At 47.2% G+C, this 27,247-nt stretch overlaps 1 protein-coding gene across 1 annotated transcript in view; it reads left to right on the top strand.

Moving 5' to 3' along the window:
* LOC147684422 (scavenger receptor cysteine-rich type 1 protein M130-like) overlaps positions 1–27,247 on the top strand; it is a 156,783-nt gene that overhangs the window by 81,889 nt on the left and 47,647 nt on the right. The window contains exons 12-13 of the mRNA XM_086940349.1: positions 10,016–10,327; positions 17,981–18,292. Coding sequence (XP_086796475.1) covers positions 10,016–10,327; positions 17,981–18,292 — 624 coding nt within the window. The remainder of the gene's footprint in view (positions 1–10,015; positions 10,328–17,980; positions 18,293–27,247) is intronic.

The raw sequence follows: 27,247 nt of genomic DNA, 5'->3' as shown, positions 1-27,247 counted from the left end.
TCCAAATGTTGTTTGATAATGCCTGGCTGGGCTTTGGGTTCCATGATGTCACTTTATTTGATGTTCGGTTGAGTTTTGGATTCTAGAATTCCCTTTTGTGTGATGTTGGTTTGGGTGTTGGATTTCCAAATGTTGTTTGATAATGCCTGGCTGGCCTTTGAATTCCATAATGTCACTTTGTTTGATGTTCGGTTGAGTTTGGGATTCTAGAATTTCCTTTTGTTTGATGTTGGTTTGGGTGATGGATTTCCAAATGTTGTTTGCTAATGCCTGGCTGGCCTTTGAATTCCATAATGTCACTTTGTTTGATGTTCGGTTGAGTTTGGGATTCTAGAATTTCCTTTTGTTTGATGTTGGTTTGGGTGATGGATTTCCAAATGTTGTTTGCTAATGCCTGGCTGGCCTTTGAATTCCATAATGTCACTTTGTTTGATGTTCGGTTGAGTTTGGGATTCTAGAATTTCCTTTTGTTTGATGTTGGTTTGGGTGATGGATTTCCAAATGTTGTTTGCTAATGCCTGGTTGGCCTTGAATTCCATAATGTCACTTTGTCTCATGTTGGGTTGATATGTGGATTCCTGGATTTCAGTTAGTTTGCGGCTTCATTCACTGGATCACACTCTAAAGAAACTGAAATTTGTACATAAAAGGTAAGGGTCCGGGAATATGGGGACTAAAGAATCCTACTGGATTATTCAAAGTATATCTTAACCTGGAATAACAAAAGAAGAGCTAAAGTGTTGATCATGCTTTCTTATTTCATTACTGGCTACATTTAGCCCTTGTAACATATTTCTCTTACCCAGATTATGACTATCAGCTTGCAGCCAGTTGAAATTGGTAGGATATAGTTTGAAAAGCTGAACAAAATGTCAGCAAGTTTGTGGGCACACAAGAAGCAGAACAAGCTTTAGTAAGAGACCCATGCAATTAATGTTTCAGGAGGTGGTTTCAGTTCACTAAATATGTTGAGTCCCCATGGAGCAGTAGTTCTCCACCTGACCTGTACTATACCTAAGAGAGTCACTGGAGGAAAAGCCAGGTTGGGTTAGGTTGGAGGAGTCTTTTACTCATTCGGTGCCTCTAGCAAGAGCTCTTTCTCACAATGGAGCTCCTCCACCATGGTGGCTGCTAGAGTCAGTCAGTCAGTCAATTTACTTTATTCGATGCTTGAAATATAAGATCATAAAAGTACAGTAAAACAATATCTGTACATGATACACATATGCATAAAAAGATTAAAAAAAGATAAAAACCTCCTAACAAACACCATTAGAGAACAGTTATAAAAAGCCAGCTGATGGAAACAGTTCAGAATTCATTCTCGTGGATAGTGCAATTTCCTAATTCTTCGTGATTGGATTAAAAAGGACGCCACAGAAAAACAGGACATAGGATTAGGCAACGATTGTAGAAAATGCATTGCGACACGACATTGTTTAAAATCATATTTAAGCATCATGGGCAAAATAAATGTTTTATGTTCTGCATAAAATTTGCAAAAAAAGAAGACATGTGGATTTGATTGTGCAGAAACACCATCGCAAGGACAGAATGGCAATTCATTTATGGCTGCTAGAGCCATATGGTTACATTTGTCAGAGCACTGCAAGGGATTTCAACTTTAAACTCTGTTGAAGTAAAAGGGAGTAACCCATTGATTATTTGCAAAAAATGTATATGTTTCCTTCCAATAAAACTGGAAATTCTGAAAATGAGCCAAGTGTGGGAAGCTGTCATTTTACCCCCTTTCAACCATACAAAGTCTCAGAGATAAAGGTTCGCGGGTTCCAGGTTTGCGGCGCCATATGACTAAAAATGCATCTCACTCATGAGGCCCAACCTGGCCGGAACCCTTCTGGGTCTGATTGTGTTCCTGTCCAATAAATGTGGCCTAACATATGGGCTGAATTACTCCTACTAGAGAAGGGCCAAGGCTGGCCTGCACACAACTAACACATCTGTACTGGACAGTGACAAAAATGATGGATTAGAATGTGATCCAACCTAATTACTAGTGGCTGAATAATTCAGAAATTCCACCTATTGCTTTCTTGTTTTTCCTCCATTAACACATAGGGCTTGAGTCACAAAGCTTTTCGTGTGATTAGTGGTATGTCTGACTTTAGCTCCAAATTACTTCTAAACTGTCAGTCCCTATCCAAGAAACATTTTTGTAAGACATGGTGTCTTATTTTCAGATTTAGGGGTAGCTTGCTTGTGAATTAGAGGTTCAAGGCCCACTTAATCACAGTAAAATCTTTGTGAAGTCCACTCCCACTGCTAAGTCCAGTGCAACCACCAGTGGCCCACATTTGAATGCTAACTTTGACAGCAACAATAGCTGGTTTCACACATTTGTGTCCAGTACCTCTGTCCCCAACCACTGTATAAATGGAAAATATCAATCAATTAATGCTGATCATAAAAGAAACCCATTTGCTATGCTAATTCCAATCGGGTTCAAAGCCAAAAAGAGCATGGAAACAGCCATTCTGCATATATCCAAAGATGGTCTCAGTATCCTGGACAACGGAGACTCATTATTCTTCTCGATCACTCAGCTTCTTTCGACACCGCCAACTACGTCAACCTGAACTCCTCATCCACACTCAAGATCGCATGGGTCTCAGTATCCTGGACAACGGAGACTCATTATTCTTCTCGATCAGTCAGCTTCTTTCGACACCGCCAACTACGTCAACCTGAACTCCTCATCCACACTCAAGATCGCATGGGTCTCAGTATCCTGGACAACGGAGACTCATTCTTCTTCTCGATCACTCAGCTTCTTTCAACACCGCCAACTACATCAACCTGAACTCCTCATCCACACTCAAGATCGCATGGGTCTTGAAAGAACAGTATTGACCATCTTAGCTAAAGAACTGCTCACACTTGATGAAGGTGGAGCACTTTGTCACACCCGGTAGCTGCTCCCCCAGATGGCCCAATGATCTGTACTAGCCCCTGTTCAGTCTCTGCCACGCCCACAATGAGCTTTTCTAAAAGACTCATGCATACCCCGTCACCAATGTGCCGACCACACCCAGCTTTACTTAAAAAGCTAATCCTCTTCTGACATCTCTCTTTTAGCCACCACTCTTGCAAACAAATCAGCACTGGATGACTACACACCACGTCAAGCTGAATCCAAAAAGATCATGGTTCCACCTGTTCTCAACAGTCTCCCTCACTGACCATTCGAGATGGCCATGCTCGTCCAACATACTTGACTGCTATCCCTTGATCACAGAGAGCGCTTGTGAGAAGCTGGCCTGGTATATGATGTCCACTAATGTAAGTGAGCACCTTGCACCAGTCCAGACAATCCTTATAGTGATTTAAGAGGTCTTAGACAACCTTAGAAAGCTCTCTAAGGGGTAGCTGTGGAGGGCAGCCTTCAAGCTTAGTCCAGAAGGAGTGGAAAGCAGCTTGTTTTACCAGGATGCAATCTTGCAGTACAGATTAAGTGAAAAGAACCACACCAAGTATTTATAAAAATATGTATTTATTATATAATACTCTCTAGTATGTTCCAATATCTCCAACATGGAGATAACACAATGCACACAATACTTTAGCAAAGAAAACACAGTAAATAGCACTAAATACACAGTGGACCCCGGGGGGCTCAAACCATATACTAAGAAAGGGGTATAAGAACCACGAGTTGGATCAAGACAGGGTTGAGAGGACGTAGAAGGTCTTGGACCCCAAGGAACGACCCAAGGTAAGTATTTAGGGACCCCACGGAGAGCGTGTGTAGTGTGGAAACACGTGGGCTTTGTAACACTCTATGTGCAAGTCGAGGTTGGATTTTTAAAGATTAAGGACCTTTCCCAGTGGACCCTGTAAACACCCAGTGAAAGACAGAAGGTTGGAGAGCCACCCCACCAATGGATACCCTAGTACCCACGTAACTACACCAGGGAAGACGGGTGCATAGGTGTGAAGTGGTGTCAGAAACCGTCATCAAACACAATGGAGGACTTCAGGAAAGTGTTGCTGTGGAGGAAGTAAGAAATGTCCGGTGAAATCACGAGGACCATGACTCTGCAGCTGTGAGGACCAGGCAATGATGAGGAGGACCAGGAGCAGTGCACGAGCTGTCCCACAAAGGATGTCGAATGCTGTTTTACCAACAAGCCTTGGCAAATGCAACTAATACAGGAATCAAAGAAGGAGCAACGTCGAAACCAGCAAGGTCCAGGGGACTCACCAAAAGCAGGGGAGTCAGGGCAGGCCCCAAGCAATCAGGGGAGCCCAAAAAAAACAAGTGTGACCCTCAAGTGGACGGCTGGAGGCACTGGAGTCGTGAGAGGACCTCAAGCAGATCACCAAAAGATACAGGCCACGATGCGCACGATGTGGTGTGGCTGAAGATTCTGGTCACAAGAGGTCCTCAAGGTTGGGGCTAGTTGGAGCCCGAAGATCTCCCTGAAAAGAAGTCAACAAGCCTTTGCATCTGCAAGTTGACGCAGTGCACAGGGGTTCAGTTATTGCAACTCCCACGAGGGATACTGCTCTCAAACTTGGTGGGAGGGCAGGACCGGCCCGGGAGCTGTGGCCAACCACCACCTGCATTGCAGAGACTTTGGAATCCGGAGGAGCTCAGGATCAGCAGATCGGTCGACTTCATTGCGGTGCTTGCGAATGCAGGGGAGTGACTCCTTCACTCCAAGGAAGATTCCTTCAGGAGTCTTTGATGCTTCACAGGCCTTAGAAAGTTCCTGTAAGATGCACAGGCACGGACGATGTAGGCACCATCCATGGCTGCTTTGTGTTCCTCTGCATCAAGGGGGCGCTCAGTGGGCTGCTTTGTGTTACTCAGCATCAAGGGGGCGCTCCATGGGCTGCTTTGTGTTCCTCTGCGTCAAGGGGGCGCTCCATGGGCTGTTTTGTGTTACTCTGCATCAAGGGGGCGCTCCATGGGCTTCTTTGCATTACTCTGCATTAAGGGGACGCTCCATGGGCTGCTTTGCGTTACTCTGCATTAAGGGGACGCTCCATGGGCTGCTTTGCGTTACTCTGCATTAAGGGGGAGCTCCATGGGCTGCTTTGTGTTACTCTGCATCAACTTTGGATGGACCAAAACCACCTTAAGCTAAACCCTGGTAAGACTGAGCTGGGGTTACAGGGGACAGTCACAAGTTCTGGGACCCGCACTACTGGCCTCAAGAGATGGGTTCCCCACCATCTCCCTCATCCTCGGCAAAAAACACTCGGAGTCACACTAAACAGCGATCTTTCACTTAAAACACAAGTGGGTCTTGTAGTCTCCAAATGTTTTTTCCAACTTAGGAAAATCAGGAAGGTCCGCCGTCTTCTCACTCTAGCAGTCCTCACCCAGGTGGTGATAGCCACCTTTCTGTCACACCTGGACTATGCCAACTCTCTATACCTGGGCATGCCTCTCTATCTGCTAAAACGGCTGCAGATGGTCAAGAACCACGCAGCCAGACTGATTCTAAGACAACCCAGATGGCAACCAGCCACTCCGCTTCTAAGGAAACTACACTGGCTTCCCATGTCTCAACATTGCTCCTTCAAAACTGGATGTCTGATCTTTAAATTCCTGCACGGCAAAAGCCCAAAATTCATAAACAACCTGATACTCAGGCATACCCCTGCCCTCAACCTACGCTCAGCTCACCTTTTACTTCTCCACACCCCCTCATTCAGACGGAAGCGCACAGGAGGTTGCAGATTCACCACTCTCGTCCCCAGACTTTGGAACTCCCTCCCCTTGGAGATCCGCGCTTGTTCGGATCTCATGAAATTCAGAAGAGCCCTTAAAACCTGGCTTTATGAACAAGCCTACAACTGATGTTCTTTCGGGTAACGTACTCTGCCATCTCTCCTACAGCACCATGAAACCAACCGGTGTAAGGGCGCTCTATAAATCATTCTTAACATTAACATTAACAAGGGGGCGCTCCGTGGGCTGCTTTGTGTTCCTCTGCCTCAAGGGGGCGCTCCTTGTGCTTCTTTGCATTACTCTGCATCAAGTGGACGCTCCTTGGGCTGCTTGGTGTTCCTCTGCCTCAAGGGGGCGCTCCTTGGGCTTCTTTGCATTACTCTGCATCAAGGGGGCGCTTCATGGGCTGCTTGGTATTACTCTGAATCCAGGGGATGCTCCATGGGATGCTTTGCGTTACCCCGCATCAAGGGGGCGCTCCGTGGGCTGCTTTGTGTTCCTCTGCATCAAGGGGGCGCTCCGTGGGCTGCTTTGTGTTCCTCTGCATCAAGGGGGCGCTCCATGGGCTGCTTTGTGTTACTTTGCATCAAGGGGGCGCTTCATGGGTGCTTCGTGTTACTCCGCATCAAGGGGGCGCTTCATGAGTGCTTCATGTTACTCCGCATCAAGGGGCGCTCTGTGGGCTGCTTTGTGTTCCTCTGCATCAAGGGGGCGCTCCATGGGCTGCTTTGTTTTACTCTGCATCAAGGGGGCGCTCCGTGGGCTGCTTTGTGTTCCTCTGCATCAAGGGGGCGCTCCATGGGCTGCTTTGTGTTCCTCTGCATCAAGGGGGCGCTCCATGGGCTGCTTTGTGTTACTTCGCATCAAGGGGGCGCTCCATGTGCTGCTTTGTGTTACTCTGCATCAAGGGGGCGCTCCGTGGGCTGCTTTGTGTTACTCTGCGTCAAGGGGGCGCTCCATGGGCCGCTTTGTGTTCCTCTGCATCAAGGGGGCGCCCCATGGGCTGCTTTGTGTTACTCTGCATCAAGGGTGCGCTCCATGGGCTGCTTTGTGTTCCTCTGCATCAAGGGGGCGCTCCATGGCTGCTTTGTGTTACTCTGCATCAAGGGTGCGCTCCATGGGCTGCTTTGTGTTACTCTGCGTCAAGGGGGCGCTCCATGGGCTGCTTTGTGTTCCTCTGCATCAAGGGGACGCTCCATGGGCTGCTTTGTGTTACTCTGCATCAAGGGTGCGCTCCATGGGCTGCTTTGTGTTACTCTGCGTCAAGGGGGCGCTCCATGGGCTGCTTTGTGTTCCTCTGCATCAAGGGGGCGCCCCATGGGCTGCTTTGTGTTACTCTGCATCAAGGGTGCGCTCCATGGGCTGCTTTGTGTTACTCTGCGTCAAGGGGGCGCTCCATGGGCTGCTTTATGTTCCTCTGCATCAAGGGGACGCTCCATGGGCTGCTTTGTGTTACTCTTCATCAAGGGGGCGCTCCATGGGCTGGTTGGTGTTCCTCTGCCTCAAGGGGGCGCTCCATGGGCTGCTTGGTGTTACTCTGCATCAAGGGGAAGCTCCATGGGCTGATTTGTGTTACTTTGCATCAAGGGGGCGCTTCATGGGTGCTTTGTGTTACTCCGCATCAAGGGGGCGCTTCATGGGTGCTTCATGTTACTCCGCATCAAGGGGGCGCTCTGTGGGCTGCATTGTGTCCCTCTGCATCAAGGGGGCGCTCCGTGGGCTGCTTTGTGTTCCTCTGCATCAAGGGGGCGCTCCATGTGCTGCTTTGTGTTACTCTGCATCAAGGGGGCGCTCCGTGGGCTGCTTTGTGTTCCTCTGCTTCAAGGGGGCGCTCCGTGGGCTGCTTTGTGTTCCTCTGCGTCAAGGGGGCGCTCCATGGGCTGCTTTGTGTTACTCTTCATCAAGGGGGCGCTCCATGGGCTGGTTGGTGTTCCTCTGCCTCAAGGGGGCGCTCCATGGGCTGCTTGGTGTTACTCTGCATCAAGGGGAAGCTCCATGGGCTGATTTGTGTTACTTTGCATCAAGGGGGCGCTTCATGGGTGCTTTGTGTTACTCCGCATCAAGGGGGCGCTTCATGGGTGCTTCATGTTACTCCGCATCAAGGGGGCGCTCTGTGGGCTGCATTGTGTCCCTCTGCATCAAGGGGGCGCTCCGTGGGCTGCTTTGTGTTCCTCTGCATCAAGGGGGCGCTCCATGTGCTGCTTTGTGTTACTCTGCATCAAGGGGGCGCTCCGTGGGCTGCTTTGTGTTCCTCTGCTTCAAGGGGGCGCTCCGTGGGCTGCTTTGTGTTCCTCTGCGTCAAGGGGGCGCTCCGTGGGCTGCTTTGTGTTCCTCTGCGTCAAGGGGGCGCTCCATGGGCTGCTTTGTGTTCCTCTGCATCAAGGGGGCGCTCCATGGGCTGCTTTGTGTTACTCTGCATCAAGGGGGCGCTCCGTGGGCTGCTTTGTGTTACTCTGCGTCAAGGGGGCGCTCCATGGGCTGCTTTGTGTTACTCTTCATCAAGGGTGCGCTCCATGGGCTGCTTTGTGTTCCTCTGCATCAAGGGGGCGCTCCATGGCTGCTTTGTGTTACTCTGCGTCAAGGGGGCGCTCCATGGGCTGCGTTGTGTTACTCTGCATCAAGGGGGCGCTCCATGGGCTGCTTTGTGTTCCTCTGCATCAAGGGGGCGCTCTATGGGCTGCTTTGTGTTACTCTGCATCAAGGGGGCGCTCCGTGGGCTGCTTTGTGTTCCTCTGCATCAAGGGGGCGCTCTATGGGCTGCTTTGTGTTACTCTGCATCAAGGGGGCGCTCCATGGGCTGCTTTGTGTTCCTCTGCATCAAGGGGGCGCTCTATGGGCTGCTTTGTGTTACTCTGCATCAAGGGGGCGCTCCATGGGTGCTTTGTGTTCCTCCGCATCAAGGGGGCGCTCCATGGGTGCTTTGTGTTCCTCCGCATCAAGGGGGCGCTCCATGGCTGCTTTGTGTTACTCTGCGTCAAGGGGGCGCTCCATGGGCTGCGTTGTGTTACTCTGCATCAAGGGGGCGCTCCATGGGCTGCTTTGTGTTACTCTGCATCAAGGGGGCGCTCCATGGGCTACTTTGTGTTCCTCCGCATCAAGGGGGCGCTCCATGGGTGCTTTGTGTTACTCTGCATCAAGGGGGCGCTCCATGGGCTGCTTTGTGTTACTCTGCATCAAGGGGGCGCTCCATGGGCTGCTTTGTGTTACTCTGCATCAAGGGGGCGCTCCATGGACTGCGTTGTGTTCCTCCGCATCAAGGGGGCGCTCCATGGACTGCGTTGTGTTAACCTGCATCAAGGGGACGTTCCATGGATGGGGCAACGACGCTCCTGTTCAACCACCCATGATTTTTTAGGAAAACCCTATCTACTAACAATAGTTTTGCACCAAAAAATAACACCACTTGCAACTGTTAAAAATGGGAAATGCTTTTATTTCTCCTAGCTTCCCGCACTTTGCATGTCTGGTGCTCTGTAAAGCACACATGTAAAGTGGGAAAAGTTTTAAAGTTCGCCTAGGCACAGTATTTTGTACCGGCAGACTATCTTTCAAGGAAAAAACGTATGCTAGGCATCATGTACACACCCTTACAGGTGTGTGCATGGGGCAAGGCAGGCCAGTTGTGCGCCAGCGCTGAGGAGAGAGCAGTATAGCGCCACATCTCTGTTGATATGGCGCTTTCCTGCTCTCTCTCTGTCTTTGGGTGTTGTGCTGCGTTGCCTGATGGTTTTGGAAATCTGGGCCTTAGAATAATTGAAGAAACACTGCCTCTAGTTCATGACTGAGGCATTTAGATTTGCAGAGACTTGCAATCTCGTGGCCCATAGGATAACGCTGACCATAGACCTCAATGTTAGTTGCTTGATAGGACCCTACTGAGAAAGAGCTTTAAAACTACCCACCCTGCAAGTACAAGCTGCCAAAGGATCCAGAGCACATGCCTTACCTCTGATGAGGTGCTGCTTCTTTCACTGAAGGCTTTACTTAGTGCAAAGCACTCTGGGAATCAAACCAATACCACAAAGACTAGACCAGTAGGCAGAGTGCCAGTCTGGGTTCTGGTCTTGGAGCTCCTTGGTGGCTCAGCCAGTTGATCCATATTGTTTGATGCTAGCAGGTGTTAGTTGGTCATCAGGATGATAACCAAGGATGGAGGACAACTTCACCTCATGTGATTGGAATGTAAAGACTGAAGAACTGATTCACTGAGTTAGCAATATAATAACTGAGATGAAAGCAGATGTGCAGATGAGGAAATAAGGCAGTTTTGCTGTTTGGGCTAAAACCTAACACACTGTTATCTCCTTTGAACAGAAGCCATTGAAGTGCGCCTGAATGGCTCTGATCGGTGTTCTGGCCGGGTCGAGCTGAAGTACCAGGGCAAATGGGGCACGGTTTGCAGTCAGCATTGGGATAAGGACAACGGATTTGGTGTCAAGATGTGCAAAGCCCTTGGGTGCAAAACGTTTATCGCAGCCATAAACACGAAGGCTTCAGATGCTGATATTATCTGGGCCAACTACCTTCACTGTGGGGCAAATTCTCTCCATCCGTGGCAATGTTTGACGACTCAACCAGAGGACATCACCTGCCCATCCAGGCAAGCCATTGCCATTGTGTGTTCAGGTAAGAGGCAATGCATGCCGTTCGTCTACTGTGCATAGTGCCGGGACTGCTTCCTATTGTGTGGGCACGCGAGGAGTTAAAGAATATAAAAAACATGTGATCTTTAGTTCATCCAAGTGATATTAAGCGTAGCATCAAAGCAGGCACCTGAGGAGAAAGCCATACCAGAGATAGACACATGCTTTTGTGATTGCTGGTGTCTAATATATTCATCTCCCCTAACACGTTTTTATTTATTTTCCTCAACCTACACAACCTGTTGCCAATACAGAGACCGACCATACAAGGTGTGAGCAGCAGGAGTTGAGGTTTGGTAGATTCTGGTTGTCATCCACTTTTGTGTCTGTTTCCTGGGCCAGTTTGCCTTTTGACAGCTCTATGGCTGGACTTTGATTATGGATGGACCTACCATACAAGGTGGGAGCAGCAGGAGTTGAGGTTTGGTAGATTCTGGTTGTCATCCACTTTTGTGTCTGTTTCCTGGGCCAGTTTGCCTTTTTACAGCTCTATGGCTGGACTTTGATTATGGATGGACCTACCATACAAGGTCTGAGCAGCAGGAGTTGAGGTTTGGTAGATTCTGGTTGTCATCCACTTTTGTGTCTGTTTCCTGGGCCAGTTTGCCTTTTGACAGCTCTATGGCTGGACTTTGATTATGGATGGACCTACCATGCAAGGTGTGAGCAGCAGGAGTTGAGGTTTGGTAGATTCTGGTTGTCATCCACTTTTGTGTCTGTTTCCTGGGCCAGTTTGCCTTTTGAGAGCTCTATGGCTGGACTTTGATTATGGATGGACCTACCATGCAAGGTGTGAGCAGCAGGAGTTGAGGTTTGGTAGATTCTGGTTGTCATCCACTTTTGTGTCTGTTTCCTGGGCCAGTTTGCCTTTTGACAGCTCTATAGCTGGACTTTGACTTTGATTATGGATGGACCTACCATACAAGGTCTGAGCAGCAGGAGTTGAGGTTTGGTAGATTCTGGTTGTCATCCACTTTTGTGTCTGTTTCCTGGGCCAGTTTGCCTTTTGACAGCTCTATGGCTGGACTTTGATTATGGATGGACCTACCATGCAAGGTGTGAGCAGCAGGAGTTGAGGTTTGGTAGATTCTGGTTGTCATCCACTTTTGTGTCTGTTTCCTGGGCCAGTTTGCCTTTTGACAGCTCTATGGCTGGACTTTGACTTTGATTATGGATGGACCTACCATGCAAGGTGTGAGCAGCAGGAGTTGAGGTTTGGTAGATTCTGGTTGTCATCCACTTTTGTGTCTGTTTCCTGCTCCTGTCTGCCTTTTGACAGCTCTATGGCTGGACTTTGATTATGGATGGACCTACCATACAAGGTCTGAGCAGCAGGAGTTGAGGTTTGGTAGATTCTGGTTGTCATCCACTTCTGTGTCTGTTTCCTGGGCCTGTCTGCCTTTTGACAGCTCTATGGCTGGACTTTGACTTTGATTATGGATGGACCTACCATGCAAGGTGTGAGCAGCAGGAGTTGAGGTTTGGTAGATTCTGGTTGTCATCCACTTTTGTGTCTGTTTCCTGGGCCAGTTTGCCTTTTGACAGCTCTATGGCTGGACTTTGATTATGGATGGACCTACCATACAAGGTCTGAGCAGCAGGAGTTGAGGTTTGGTAGATTCTGGTTGTCATCCACTTTTGTGTCTATTTCCTGGGCCAGTTTGCCTTTTTACAGCTCTATGGCTGGACTTTGATTATGGATGGACCTACCATACAAGGTCTGAGCAGCAGGAGTTGAGGTTTGGTAGATTCTGGTTGTCATCCACTTTTGTGTCTGTTTCCTGGGCCAGTTTGCCTTTTGACAGCTCTATGGCTGGACTTTGACTTTGATTATGGATGGACCTACCATACAAGGTGTGAGCAGCAGGAGTTGAGGTTTGGTAGATTCTGGTTGTCATCCACTTTTGTGTCTGTTTCCTGGGCCAGTTTGCCTTTTTACAGCTCTATGGCTGGACTTTGATTATGGATGGACCTACCATAACAAGGTGTGAACTGCAAGTGTTGACGTTTGGTGGATTCTGGTTGTCATGCACTTCTGTGTCTGTTTCCTGGGCCTGTCTGCATTTTGACAGCTCTAGGGCTGGACTTTGACTTTGATTCTGAATGTCGTTTGCACACTCACCGTTAGAGTATTTGTCCTATTCATGGTGCAGGTGTGGTAGACAGTCTTTGACTTTAGCACAGTAGATTATACTTGAGAATCAGAGTCTCCTTGTTTATGTTTGACTCACAGAAGTGTATAAGGGAGAAGACGAGGGATAAGCCAACGAGGGTCAAGGGGCAAGAAGTCAGTGGGACATGTCGTGCCAAGGAGCAGCTATGTAGAGGACGGACAGGGCTGGAAGAGCGATAGTACAGTAACCCCTGTCAGGGATACTTGAGTAGAAGCAGCAAGGTAGAGGAGGGTCTTGAAAAATAAACAACATAGTCCCTTCAGTGACAATACAGTGAAAGGAGAGTTTACAGGCTCAGTGTAGTTGGTGGGGTTAGACCCCATCAACTATGTGAAATGTAGTTCCCTTTCAGAATCTAAGGTGGCAAGAACGACAGAGCCATTCACCGCGAAGAAACTCCTGCAGGAAGAGCAACTCGGAGGAACACAGTCTTCTGAAAGGGAGACCATGGAATGGGGGGTGGTCTCATGCCCACAGAAAGGTTGAGCCTTCAAGTGGAGTAGCTGCAAATATTTTCTTTTATAAACTGTGTTTTAATGATTATGCATAAAACATACAGTGCAAAGGATCTGGTCCGCATACATCTCTACATCAAAGAATGCACAAAAGGGTATGTCAATCAGCATCACGATGAGACTAAGACAAGAGGCAAAGGACATAATCATGGATTCCACATTGACCTGGTCGGTCTACCGGAATAAACGCTACAAACAATGACCAACCCATGTTCAGTACAGTGGATCAGAGCCGCTGTCGGCTCCAGAGGCGTCACCCTCCTGAAACCTAATCAATCAATCAATCAGTGAATTAGAAGCGCACTACTCACCCGTGAGGGTCTCAAGGTGCTGAGGGGTCAGCAGTTCCGTATCAGTTGAAGAGCCAGGTCTTCAGTGCCTTCCTGAAGGTGTTCAGGGAGGGGGCACGTCTGATGTCGGTCGGGAGCTTGTTCCAGGTCTTGGCTGAGATGTAGGAGAAGGATCTTACCCCTGCTATTAAGTAGCTGGGCCCATAGCATTATCTCATCAGCTGTATCCTCATCCGTACGTCCCATTTTCAAATGCTGGTCCTCCACAGACCCCCACTCCATTAGGTCCTTCAACCAAAGTTTCAGAGCCAGGGCCCTCAACCCCAAACACAAGCAGCTTCAAATATTCATGACTGACCACAGTAGGAATGAATAATAAGTGGGACATTGAACAGATTCAGTGGGAGGCCGAGCACCTACCTGGGAGTCTTAGGGTGTGATCAGCAAAGGAAGCAAAAGTTACCAGAGGGTGATACCTGCCTGGGAGATAGGAGTGTGCAGGTGGAACAGGAAGGATACAAGAATGAAGGGAAAGAGACACAGCCATTACTGTCCCAAGCAATGAGGAGCATGGATCTTTGATAAGAGGGACATCGATATAGCGCTGCTCTGGGTCTTCAATCAGTGCTATACCCCGGATACCCCTAAAGTCACAAAAGACTATACTTCCTTTCGACCACTGGGTAATGGACCTGATGTTCACTGACATTCAGGGATGGTCTACAAGGGGCAGTTCCTGAGTATAGCACAGAATCGAAATTCAAATGGTATATCCTTGACGCTTTTATAACATTGGCTTTAGCTTCAAGCACTAGCATCACCACGTCTTTTAGATGATTCCTCTGAGCTCCTTCTAAAGGTCTAAGTGGGTTAAAGGCACCACCTCTAGAAGGACAATAATGAATTTGGAGCCCAGTCGAAATTTCAGAAATCTTAGACGTTGACCTCACCAGCCTGCTTGAGAGGCGGCATCTTCACTGGTTCCGTCTCAGCCTTAAGACACTGGAAGCAGCAGGAAGCAGCAAATTGTCACCAGGGATATTGATGGGGATGCCTCAGGTCAAAAATCCCAAATGAGATCAAGCTGTTGTTATGTGGACAGATTCCCTGAGCTACCCAGGCAGCCAAATCCAATGCAGGCGGGGCTTAGCAGGAAGATCTTTGCCCCAGAAGCCAGACACTTGAAACTACTAGGGCGATTGTTGGGCAGAGTCTCTATTGGCTGCTCGGAGGACAGGAAATCCAGAAAGTCTTTAAAATGAATTCAGACTATCTCTATCTTGTGCATAATGTAGCGACACAATGGCGCAAACTCAAGGGAAAGTTACGAGCCCCAGTTATAGAGGACTGACTGTATTTTAATAGTAGTGTCAGTAGGTAACTCTTTTAGGGGTACAGGTAAATGGACCTGTGGTCCTACATAATAAACTATCTGTCATCAGCCTCCCACAGTCAGGTAAGGGGTCAATCTGAGTGGATCACAGAGCCTTGCACTTTAATACTGCAGCAACAAAGACAACGTTGAACATCACCATCGAACTTTGCGCTCTAATGCTGCAACAACCAAGACAACGTTAAACACCCCCAGCGAGTCTTGCGCTCAAATGCTGCCATGACCAAGAAAACGTTGTGCATTGCCAGCGAGCCTTGCACTCTAATGCTGCAACGACCAAGACAACATTGAGCCCCGCTAGGAGTCTTGTGCTCTAATGCTGCAACGATCAAGACAATGTTAAACGCCCCCAGTGAGTCTTGACCTCTAATGCTGCCATGACCAAGAAAGCGTTAAGCACCGCCAGCGCGTCTTGTGCTCTAATGCTGCAACGACCAAGAAAACGTTGAGCATTGCCAGTGAGTCTTGTGCTCTAATGCTGCAATGACCAAGACAACGTTGAGCACCACCAGGGAGTCTTGCGCTCTCATGCTGCAATGACCAAGACAACATTGAGCCCCGCTAGGAGTCTTGTGCTCTAATGCTGCAACGATCAAGACAGTGTTAAACACCGCCAGTGAGTATTGCGCTCTAATGCTGCCAGGACCAAGACAAGGGGGAAACATCACTTACAACGCATTCATTACAACGCACTGCCATTACAACGCAACCATTACAACGCAAACCATTACAACGCATTGCGCTGGGGGGCGCTCTAGGATAGGGAATATATTTAATTTACTATCCAACACCTTCCCTACTATCCACGGGGACTGGAGTTGGAATAGTAAATTAAATAATTCACTATCCAGCGCTTAAAAGCACTATGCTTTGTAATGGTATGCGATGTAAAAACCGCGTTGTAACAGCAGGCGTTGTAATAGCCTGCGTTGTAACGTCACCAATCCAGACAAGGTTAAGCACTGCTAGCGAGTCTTGCGCTCTCATGCTGCCATGATCAAGACAACGTTGAGAACTGCCAGCGAGCCTTGTGCTCTAATGCTGCAACGACCAAGACAATGTTGAGCACCGTGAGCGAATCTTGCGCTCTAATGCTGCAAAGACCAAGACAATGTTGAGCACCGTCAGCGAGTCTTGTGCTCTAATGCTGCAAAGACCAAGACAATGTTGAGCACCGTCAGCGAGTCTTGCGCTCTAATGCTGCAACGACCAAGACAATGTTGAGCATCGTCAGCGAGTCTTGCGCTCTAATGCTGCAACGACCAAGACAATGTTGAGCACCGTGAGCGAATCTTGCGCTCTAATGCTGCAAAGACCAAGACAATGTTGAGCACCGTCAGCGAGTCTTGCGCTCTAATGCTGTAGAGCTAATGCTCTACAGCATTCTAAAGCTCTGTAATCTCAATGCGTACAAGACGAGACAAGCGGGCTCAGAGTTATTGAGACCATTGGGAGCTCAGAGTTGTTCAGACCTTAGGGAGAAAACACAGGATCATCAACAAGTATTTTAAAAGGTGGGGATGGCACAAAGTGAAATGCTTCTTCAGTAAAGACACAAATATGTTGGCTAATTTTACAGAGTTCAAATCTGCAATACGCCATGAATTGTCTTTTTAGAAATTCCTTTTCATGCCTGCCTTCAACTCCATTCACTTTTCCTGTCCAGCCTCTTATCAACAGATTCTCAGCAAGGTAATATGACTGAGGAAGGGGCAGGGAGGGAACATGAGGTGACAGAGAACTCCCCGTCTCAGGCCCTAAGCAGTGGAGCTTTCCCTATGGCCATGCAGAGCTTACAAATTCAGCTTAGCCCTATATCCCTAATAATAGACCGGTTGTACCAGCCCAGGGCCTGAAAGCAGGTGCATAGAGATGTTATCTGACTTTTTAATATTGCAATGGTCACCAATGACCTGTCCTCTTAGTGCTGCTGTGGGATACCTACCTGGTGTGTCCCTGACCACACCTGAATGTGTTCACCCCTTGGAAGTCCTCTCTGCCCCTGCAGTCTGTATGCATGCTTCATCCTTTCTGAAGCTGTAACTGGGCATCACACAGACGTTGAAGGCCAGCTGGAGGTCTAATTGTCTCGTTTGTGCTGTGCACAAAGTGTGAGGATGGGCATCTACAGCTCAGCCACACAGAAGCTGATTGGCAGCTGCCTGCACGGTCCACCACCCACCATCACCTTCAGGCTGGGCTCCCCCAGTGCCAGGCAGCCACCGCAAAACCTTGAAAGGTGGGCATTATCTCCTGCTTGTCCTGCTGCTCAGCCACAAGCGCAAAAAGCAGAAAGTGACAGGCCATCTTCTTCTTGTAGGTGCATTGCTACACTGGTGCACCCTTCCATCCTGGCTGCAACCCAGCCACCAGCGAAATAACTGCACACCCCACCAATCAACTAGCGGAAACTTATTCATGCACTGGCTGCCCACAGCTGACAGCAAATCCAACAGCTGAGTACGATGCACCAATGTGACCACAATGAGTTGGACCAGCTGAACTCAGACAATCATCCACCCACAACCATGCACTCGCCCACTCACCCGCACATTCATCCAACCACCCACTCACCCACTCACCCACACTCATGCATCCAGAAAATAGTCATCCATGAAGGTCCCCCACCCTGCTTCCATCTAAATACCAACACCCATCCATGCATCCACCCCTATGCTTTTGACTCTCCATCCACCTGCAGACATGCATTCACAACCACTCACACATGGAATCCCCTGTTTCTCACCCACAGCCATGCACTCATTCACCTGTCCAGGATCTGAGCTTCTGGGCCTCCGGGGGAAAGGAGACTGGGGTTCTCCCACTGTGTTAAGTGAAGAAACGCTGGCCGCAGTTATCAGATTAGTTCACCCAGGCTCAGCGCACGCAGGTGATCAGGACCTCATAATGCGTGACAAAGCCTTTTAATGGGGTGATGCGGACCACCACTTTAAAATGCGTTAGTCTAACGCCTGATGCGTGGTACTTGGCACGACTGGAAGACACCGGTCCCTCTCTCGGGTGCTGGTCTCTGATCACTGAGGATGTTATGGCATGTTGAGATGCTTATGTAGCGCGACAGCGACCAACTCAGGGTTTCCCGGTGCTTTAGCAACAGGTGAGGTTTTTCCAGGCCCAGCTAGTTCAGAACAGCCTTGTGTTTCCATGAAGAGGGGGTGGGGCCACCTGCTGACAAGTGAGGTGGGATATGACATCAGAAGGTGCTGTACTTCCTGTAATGGTGACAGCCATTTTTTCTTGCAGACTCATTGGCCTTCCAACTGAAAAGCGGCTACAGCAAATGTGATGGGAGAGTGGAGGTTCTCTACAACGGAGAAAGGGGTACCGTCTGCAACCGGAAATTGGACAACAATTCCGCGAACCTGATCTGCAAGAGCCTGGGGTGTGGCTGGGCGAGGTTGTTGTCGCACAGCTCCATCACTGATCACGGGGGCCTCCCCACGTTGCTGACGGACCTGAAGTGTGGCAACAGCAATGAAAAGCTCGAGCACTGCCCGGGGACGTGGGGCAAAAGAGCCTGCTCTTACCCCAGGCCCGCCAGCCTTGTGTGCTCAGGTAAGGCCTTTAATATACACGTTCTGAGCTTAGCGTTGCGTGAAATGTGAATCACTTCAATGCGCAGGGCTATTTGCCATGAGCTGGAAAGTGTCCAGTCTTTGTTACAAAGTAGACTGGAAACAGGTAAGTGAAGAACTCCTTTATTACGGCCTCCACTCTGCAACCACAAGTATGTCGAGCACAGGGCACATCACACTTAGAACTCCGCCAGTCAGGTTGCTCTTGTCAACATTCCAAGGCAGCCCATGGCTAAACAGAAGGGATGTACCAAAGTGGTAAAAAGAGGAGGGGGAGGGGAACAAAGAAAAAACAAAGAACAAGGGGCCCGATTCACAGAACTAACAAGACAGAATCCTAAACTTACTACCATTTTGGTATTCACAGAAGGCACTTACTCATTTCGGTATTCACAGAAGTTAGGTAACTTTAGGACTGCTAAATGCCTTCTGTGAATACCGAAAGTCTTAAAATTAGGATATTTCTCAGTTTAGGAGTAGTAAAGTTAGGACTCCTAGCTTTAGGACTCCTAAATGCCTTCTGTGAATACCGAAAGGCTTAAGGTGAGGATATTTCTCAGTTTAGGAGTAGTAAAGTTAAGATTCCTAACTTCTGTGAATACCGAAATGAGTAAGTGCCTTCTGTGAATAACAAAATGGTAGTAAGTTTAGGATTTTGTCTTAAGTTAGTTCTGTGAATCGGGCCCAAGATTTCCAAAGAGTTCCACAATATAAACTTAGAGAAGGAAAGGGATTATAACACATCTTCCCCCCTAAAAAGCAAGGGAGAAAAATCAAGGTTAAAGTTATTGCATCACAAAGTCTTTATGTCATTTAGGTGAAACTATGGATCTTCTGATGAAGCTCCTTCAGTGAGTTGTCAAGTCTCCGGGGCCAACAGAAGTCTGGGAGCTAGCATGAGGAGTGACCTCTGGACTTGGGCTCTTCGCTCGGCGGTCCATTCTGCAGTTCTGACCATTCTCGAGGATCACCGTGTTGTTTTTGATGTCAACTATTCTTTTGGGTTCATAGAAGTTGGATTCTTGGTCTCCTGTGAGTGAGGGTTTTTTCACAGTCACCCAGTCTCCTATGGCTAACCTCTGGGGCTTGGCTCCATGCTTTTAATCATACTGATCTTTGTACTTGGCTTGATGAGAATCAATTCTGGATTTAACCTTGTCATATGAGTGCACTGTCACCTCTCCCCCCCAATCCAGTTGGAGGAGAATTTAAGTACTGTGTTTTCTTCTTCTGAGTGATGAGAAAGGAGAGATACCCTTGATCTGGTTGGGAGTTGTGTGATATGCACAGAGCATCTCTTGTAGAGCACGTTCAAAAGGTAGATGGTTGATGCAAGATATTTGAATGTTCTCTTTCACCATTCTGTTTACCCTTTCGACTAGGGCATTGGCCCGAGGACAGAGCAGTACGGAGCAGTTTTAAGATGGGTAATGGCTAAATCGGTTAGGAAGTTGGTCATGGCTGACGAGGTGGACTGAACTCCATTGTCCGTGACCAGGGTGGACGGGATGCCTTCAGTTGCAAAAGTATCTTGCAGAAAATTGATAAGGGATTTGGTTGTGATTTGGTTCATCATTTTGATGACAACCCAGTGTGAGTGATAGTCAGTCAGGACAAATGCAAATCGTTTGACACCTTTTGTATTGATGATGTCCAGTGCCAGTTTTTCCCACGGTTTGTCCGTCATGGAAACCAGAGATAGGGGTGTCTTCTGGTGTGTTTTGTTTTGTCACTATTGACACAAATAGTGCAGTTCTTGACTTTGGTTTCGATCATAGAGTCCATGTTAGGAAACCAATAATGCTCCCTAAGTCTTGTTTTTGTGAGACTTCTCCCTAGGTGGCCCTCGTGTACAAGGTCTATTATTTTGTCTCTCAGCCCTTCGGCCCTTTGTTGTTTCTCCATATGCAATCGTTATTTACGTTGATTTTGTGTCTGATTTCCCTAAATTTGCCTAGATCTTGACCAACACTGTTGCGTGTAGCTGGCCAACCATGTAGAGTGTATTCTTTAAGAAGGGTTAGTGTAGCATCTTGTGTGAGCCTCTTAACCCATTAATTTTTATTTATGGTAGAAGAGTGAACCTAAAAAATGGGAAACTCAGGTGTTTCGAAATTTTCCTCCATATATAATGGTGTTCTTAAAAGAAAGTCAGCAGCTGTATTGAGGTCGCCCGTGACATATTCAAGTCTAAAAATGAAACTCTCACGGTCCAGCACCTATCTTGCTACTCTGGGTGAGCTGTTAGCGGTACCTTTGGAACTGAACATGAAGATGAGAGGATTATGATCGGTGTGGACTGTGAACTTTATCCCCCAAAAATAGAACCTAAAATGTTTTATTGCCCAGAAATAGGCTAGGGCCTCTCTCTACTACAGAGTAGTTTCTTTCTGAGTCGTTGAGTGTGCGAGAGGCAAACGCTTCTATGCGTTCTTTCCCTCCGATGACCTGAGAGAGTGTAGCGCCTAGTCCTTTGTTGCTGGTGTTGGTGGTAAGGATGGTCTTCCTGCAAGGGTCAAAGTTGCATAAATGGGGGGCACTTTATATAGTTTTTTTTAATGTTATCAAAGGCTACTTGGTGCTTCTCTAGCCATTTGTAAGGTGTATAGTTTTTTGTGAGTTCCCTGAAATCATTGGAGAGGTCTGCAAAGTTCTTGATGTATTTGGCCATGTATTCAGCAAGACCTAGAAAGGATAAAAGTTCTTGTTTGGTGGGGGTGCATTAGCTTTTTCAACATTGAGAACAAAGAAGGCTCAGGTACTAAGACCTCTTGGACTGGACCACTGTAAATACAAGAGAAAAGAGTGTGTCCAGAAGGACCAGTTTGCACACTTTAAAGAGAATACCCTAGACCATCAATTATATGGTTCTTATTGCTTTATTTAGCTTATTTAAAAAAATTTAGATTAGTGAAGCCAATAAATATTTTTTCATGTCTTAGAAAAGAAACCTTCCATTTACAGAACACCACATTTACAAAAACACATTTATACACAATTTTATATTCCACTTAAAAACGAAAAAATTCAAAGACAAAAATGACAAGTGAAACAAACTTAGACAATCGTGTGAAATAACATTAACATTGAAAGTACAACACCAGTCCTAGTTTTTACATAAGGCACCAAGCGGACGTTAGATTCTTAACTAGACGTTGTTAATTGTCCTGCCTAGGCCAACAGACCGGGGGTTATATCTTCAAAACAATGTTGCCAACACAAGAGGAGACAATTATTCTACACACCTTAAGGCACAATATATACACAATCCCCCATGCTCACAAGAGACAACGCATTTCAAATCCACACAATTCACAGATTCTCCTCAGACTTGGACAATGTTGAAGAAGTGGTACCAAGGAAAAGGTGTGCGTGTCACCGCAAAACACAATATAGGGGCTCATTATGATTGTGGATTTTCCGCATCCTCCGGGCCGGCGGAAGCCACCGCCGGCCCGGAGGATGCGGAAAATCCGCAGCGGACCCACCAAAGACCCACCGCCACATTAGGATGGCTTGTGGGTCCTGGTTTCCGTCCGCAGCTTTTCCTCCGCGGTTGGCTTACAACCGCGGAGGAAAAGCACTAATCTGGTGACGGTGTCTCTCAGACACCGTCCGCCAGATTAGTATGTGCCTTCAAACATGCTTTTCCGCGGCGGCTTTTCCGCCGTGGAAAAGCATGTGCAACTTCACTGCGGGGGCCCGTTGCGGGCCCCCTAGGTGAAGGGGGGTGGGGGGTGCACATGGGGGTACCTATGGTACCCCCCTGCATTTGTATGCAGAAAGCGGCAGGCACCGCTCGGTGCCTGCCTCTTTCTGCATGCAAATGCAATGCGTGCATTTTTAACATTGCCGCGGGTGCAGCTTGAAGCCGCACCCGCCGCAATGTTAAAAATAGAGGATGTGACCGCCACCCTGGCGGTCACATCCTAATCGCACAGGAGGGGACGTCCGCAGCCCATGCGGACGTCCCCTCCTCCTCAATGATCGCGGACGGACGCAAGTCCGTCCGCGATCATAATCGGCCCCTAAGTTTGTAACCAAAGGTGGAAGATGCTCACATGAATGAATGACACGCTAATAGGTGTGCGTGTCACCAAAGGGTAACTAAAAGGCCAATTAACTGAATGGGACACACTGCTGAGGTAGGATTAAAAGTGAGCGTGTCACTGAAAAAGCTTAGGACACGCAAGATGGCGTGCGTGTTACCAGTAACCCAAATGTGTAACTGTAGAGGATGGAGGTTCTGAAGAAAAGTGAGTGTGTCACTGAGTACGCTGGAGACACACAAAATGGTGAGCGTGTCACCGGTGCCAGATAGGAATATGTTGTAGAGTAAGGCTGGGGCTCTGAGGAAAAGTGAGCGTGTCACTGAATGCTCTTGAGACAAGCCAAGTGGGGTGCGTGTCACTGGTGCAGATAGGAATGTGTAGGCAGATTCCTTTGTGATACCGTGTGACGGATTGTAAAAACAGATCCTTCAAGGCTCTGTGAGAAGAGGCGTAACAAAAGGAGAAGGGAGAAGGCAGAGCAAACACCCAACGGCATGCCTCTGAATGCTGCTAGAGAAGACAGACAAGCCGGCAACGTCCAAGTGGCGTGGAAAGAGTTTGAATTAACGCCTCATGGGGAGTGAAAGTAGGCATGATGGGAACGCCTACCCAGGCGTTGAACACATTTTTCCAAAGAAACGCCTCAGAGGGCATGTGTGCAGGCATGGTGGCAATGCCTTCAAGGCATGGATACTTTACGAAGAGGGAATGTCCAGGAAGTAATGCACAGACGGAAGTCAGAAAAGACGAAGGCTCCGGTAGAGAAGGAGCTTCGGTGGCTACAGGCAATCACTCCAGACTCCAGACTCCAGAACAGGGAATCAGCGCACTTAGGGAAATAGAGAAGTAGACCGTGTGCAAGGCTCCTCCAGTAGCAGAATCGACGTGATCGTGTGCTGGAAAGCAGGAAACAGTACCTTAACCTTGTGGGCCACAAGGTAATGACGTGGTGGATGTACACAGAAGGAAAGGAGGGCCGTCCTGCTCCCTTGCGCAGACCAGTCGTCGCCAGTGTTACAAAGTAGACTGGAAACAGGAAAGTGAAGAACTCCTTTATTACGGCCTCCTCTCTGCCACCACAAGTATGTTAAGCACTGGGCACAGCACACTTAGAACTCCGCCAGTCAGGTTGCTCTGTCAACATTCCGAGGCAGCCTCTGGCTTAACAGAAGGAATGTACCAAAGGGGTAAAAAAAGGAGGGGGAGGGGAACAAAGGAAATACCAAGAACAAGGTTTCCAAAGACTTCCACAATATAAACCTAGAGAAGGAAAGGAATTATAACAGTCTTTGTCAAATGCTTTGTTTAAAAAAATATATTTTGACAATAGAAATCAATAAAGCAGATATTGATAGCAGGGCATCTCGGTGGGGTTTTACAATGCTAGAGCCTGTAGCCGCCCAGTCGCTAGCTTAAAGCCAGCCCAGGGATGTAGGGACCCCTTCTGGTGGCCATCTGGTGTTACTCATAGAGGATGGTGCCCAGTTTACTTTCCTGGTAGGAGATCAGAGGGAAGAGAGTCTGTGTAGGGGACCTTGAAGCACAGAGAATGTAGGACCTATCCCAGGTTTCTGGTACATCATTCGAAGTCCCAAAACATCCTGCCATCACCTCGCCCTCCACAATTCCACTCAAGCCTGAGAGGAACTCAAAAGGGCCAGGCTCAGCTCAGAAACCAGTGGCTACGAGCTGCCAGGTTTTTATCGTCTTTCCACTTCCCAGATTCTGCTGGGGAGAGAGTGCAGACAGCTCCCTGAAGCCTGGCGTTTGCTACACTGGAAGACATGTGTTTGACCAATTATTTTTAAACTCTGAGTCGCGGGCCTACAATCAGGGCTTGTTTCACAGCTAAACCTATGACCAAGATTTATTTTGTCACCCAAACGAAGCAAATGGATGAACCAGATCCTGGTCTTTAGATCCTGGTCCTTAGATGGTGCATCACAAAATACGTGCTCAGTCGCCACATTTTCTGGCACTCACGTTAACCAGGCAGAAGAAGGGCTGTTTCTGTTCTCTAACGCTGTTTAATTAAGACAACAAGACAGCAGCTGAAATATGCTTACAGTGAAAAGTAACCATCTAAGTTCTGTCCTCAAAGGAGGCACTATACGCAAGAAAGGTATATATCTTCTTTACACTCTAAAATGTTTACACATACTTTTTTTTTTTAAGAGTTTTATACAGCGCGAACTAGACCCGAGCATATCAGGTATCGGAGCGCCTTACATGAGCACCAGTTTCGTTACAGATGGACACATTAATTTTTTTTTGTTGGGGACGGGGAGATTGAGTGATTTGCCCAGAAACATAGGATGTTTAGCGTCGCTGCGGAGACTCGAGCCTGGTTCCCCAGCTTTGAGGTCGACCGCTCTACCCGTAAGGCTACATCCTCTACCCACATACTCTTCAGTTATAAATACTATTGTGTTGTCTTAACAGAAGAAATGGAGGACAAGACGACTCTTCCGTCCTATGAGGCAGTTGTCTTAGGTGTTAAAAAAAAATTTGTATGACGTCTTGTTTACTCTTTGTTTTTAGGTCGAGTCTGAGCAGTGCATGCGCTGCTCTGCGAGGCATGCTGTATTAGAGTATTCCTCCCATATTTATCATTGGCTTGTGGCATTGTTCTTCGTAAATGCTGCCTTCTGATTCGTTAATAGGCTTGTTAGTCCATTCTTAGTACCGCCTTGTCTTAATTTCTAACCTCCCATAAGGACTGGCCCTTTTACTTCTGTTACACGGTATGTCTCATTTAGTCTGTAAGCACTTTTTTTCGTTATTGAGTTTCTCCTACTGCAGGCACTACATGCTTTCCTGCAACATTCAGTGTGCCATGCAAGCTTTCACTTTCCAAGCAGCCCGGAACAATGGCGGACGCTTCTTTAAAGTGAAATAGGGCTTGCATTTACAAGAGTTTGAGCTATTGGCATTGTATATGACAAGGCATTTTATGTGTTAATTATCAAAATAGATAAATGAAAGGCTTTCTCATTTGCATTGTCAGTAGCATTGCAAAATGCTTGTTTATTTTCTGAATGCGAGTCACAGGCGAGGGCGAGTAGACTTTTTGTTATTGGCCTAACAACTACCACCAAACTTCGAACTGCATCATTTGCATTTAATTAATTCCATTAACTGTATATTTTCAAGTCCAGTTTTGCAATGACTTATTCGGCAAACACGATCAATGACAACCAGCAACAATGAAACATTTTTGAAGGGCCATGGTGGTATCTACTAACCAATGCGTTTCGGCAACATTTTTGCTACTTCTTCAGGGTTTTATGTAGCCTAAAACAAAATAATCATTATATAAAACTAGGGGAACCTTTGTCAGGCACCAATCATATTTTTCTCCAAAACAAACAACAACTAAAACATTCAATTGGTATGTGAAATGTTGTACATACCTTACATCCAATTGTACAGTATGCTGTCTATTTGTCACTAAATCAAACACTATGCATCAAAAGGTAAAAATTCAACATTAAACCTTTGTTTCCATAACTATTGTCCTTTCAGTGAGTATATTTTCTTAAAACCTCTTAACATCTCTTTTACCACTGTTAATGTTTATCCATGTGTGCTTAAGCGTTCACATGAGACCTTTCAGCATCTGCATCTCTCTGAGCTCAGAAGTTATTGATTTTCACAAACCTTTGTATTAAAACTTTCACCGCTGACGCCTTTTTACCAGTAAGTTATTAACATGCCATATACAGCTTACCGGAAGTGAGGTTGTATGCTTACAGTGGCAGACTCCTTCTTGGAGCGTTTATCGCATCCAAAATCTGTAACCCCAATTTACTTTCACAAATACTTATTCTGTGGATTTAGCCAAACTTATACTTAATATTTATTATTTCACTACTGTTCATTTTATTTTTTCAACCAATTTAGTATTTTACTTTTCTTATGCAGTCTGTTTAATAACTAAATGTAATTCTTACTCTATTCCAACCGATAACCAAAGATCTTCCCCCTGTCATTGAAGGAAGTTCTTCAAGGAGTCTTGGGGGCACATGCATCAAGCTTTTTTCCGGTTGCAAAGGGGTCGATTCGCAGAATGGAATGAAACTGGACTGTTTTTGATGCATGTACCTTTTTCCATTCGGAATTTAGGGAATCGCAATTTATTGCAATTCCCTGAAGTGCAAATGCATTTAGGGAATTGCAATTTGGGATCCCCTGGGCCTAATAAGTCTCGGGAGGGGGGCCACTTGACAGTCTGGCTAGCAAGTTCATAACACTATGTACAGAGGTATGTGATTCATACTAAGGTTTAGGTGGGGTACCAAATATAACTTTGTTCTAAGTATAACTTCAGAATTTCTAATGTTTGTGTAGACTAAGTTGGTTTTGTATGTAAATCATGAATAAAGTTTTCCTAACTATAACTTAGCCTCACCTTTGGCTTTTTTATTGAATTTCAATGTTTTAAAAAGAAAATGTGTTTCAAACCATAAAGTGGAGTCTCATTGAGTGAAGTGTTGTACAGTGCAGTGGAGGTGAGTGTCGCAGAGTGTAGTGTTGGAGAGTGGAGTTCCGTAGAGTGGAATACAGTGCAGTGCCGTAGAGCGGGGTGGCATGTTGTAGAGTAGAATGGAGTGGTGCAAAGTGCAGTGTCATGTCATAGGGTGTCTTAGAGTGTCTTAGAGTGGCGTGTCAGACAATGGCATGTCGCACAGTGTCTTAGAGTAGAGGGGCGTAAAGTGGAGTGCCATAGAGTGGAGTGGCGTGTTGTTTAGTAGACTGGCATGGAGTATCATAGAGTGGAGTGCCGTAGAGTGGAGTGGCATGCCGTATTGTAGAGTGGCTTTTCATAGTGGATTGGCGTGTTGTACAATGGAATACAGCAAAGGGGCATAGAGTAGAGTGGT

The sequence above is a fragment of the Lissotriton vulgaris genome, chromosome 10, assembly GCF_964263255.1.
Source record: "Lissotriton vulgaris chromosome 10, aLisVul1.2, whole genome shotgun sequence".
In the NCBI taxonomy this organism is placed as follows: Eukaryota; Metazoa; Chordata; class Amphibia; order Caudata; family Salamandridae; genus Lissotriton; species Lissotriton vulgaris.
Note: the sequence above shows the minus strand (reverse complement) of the source record. Positions and strands in the feature narration are given on the sequence as shown.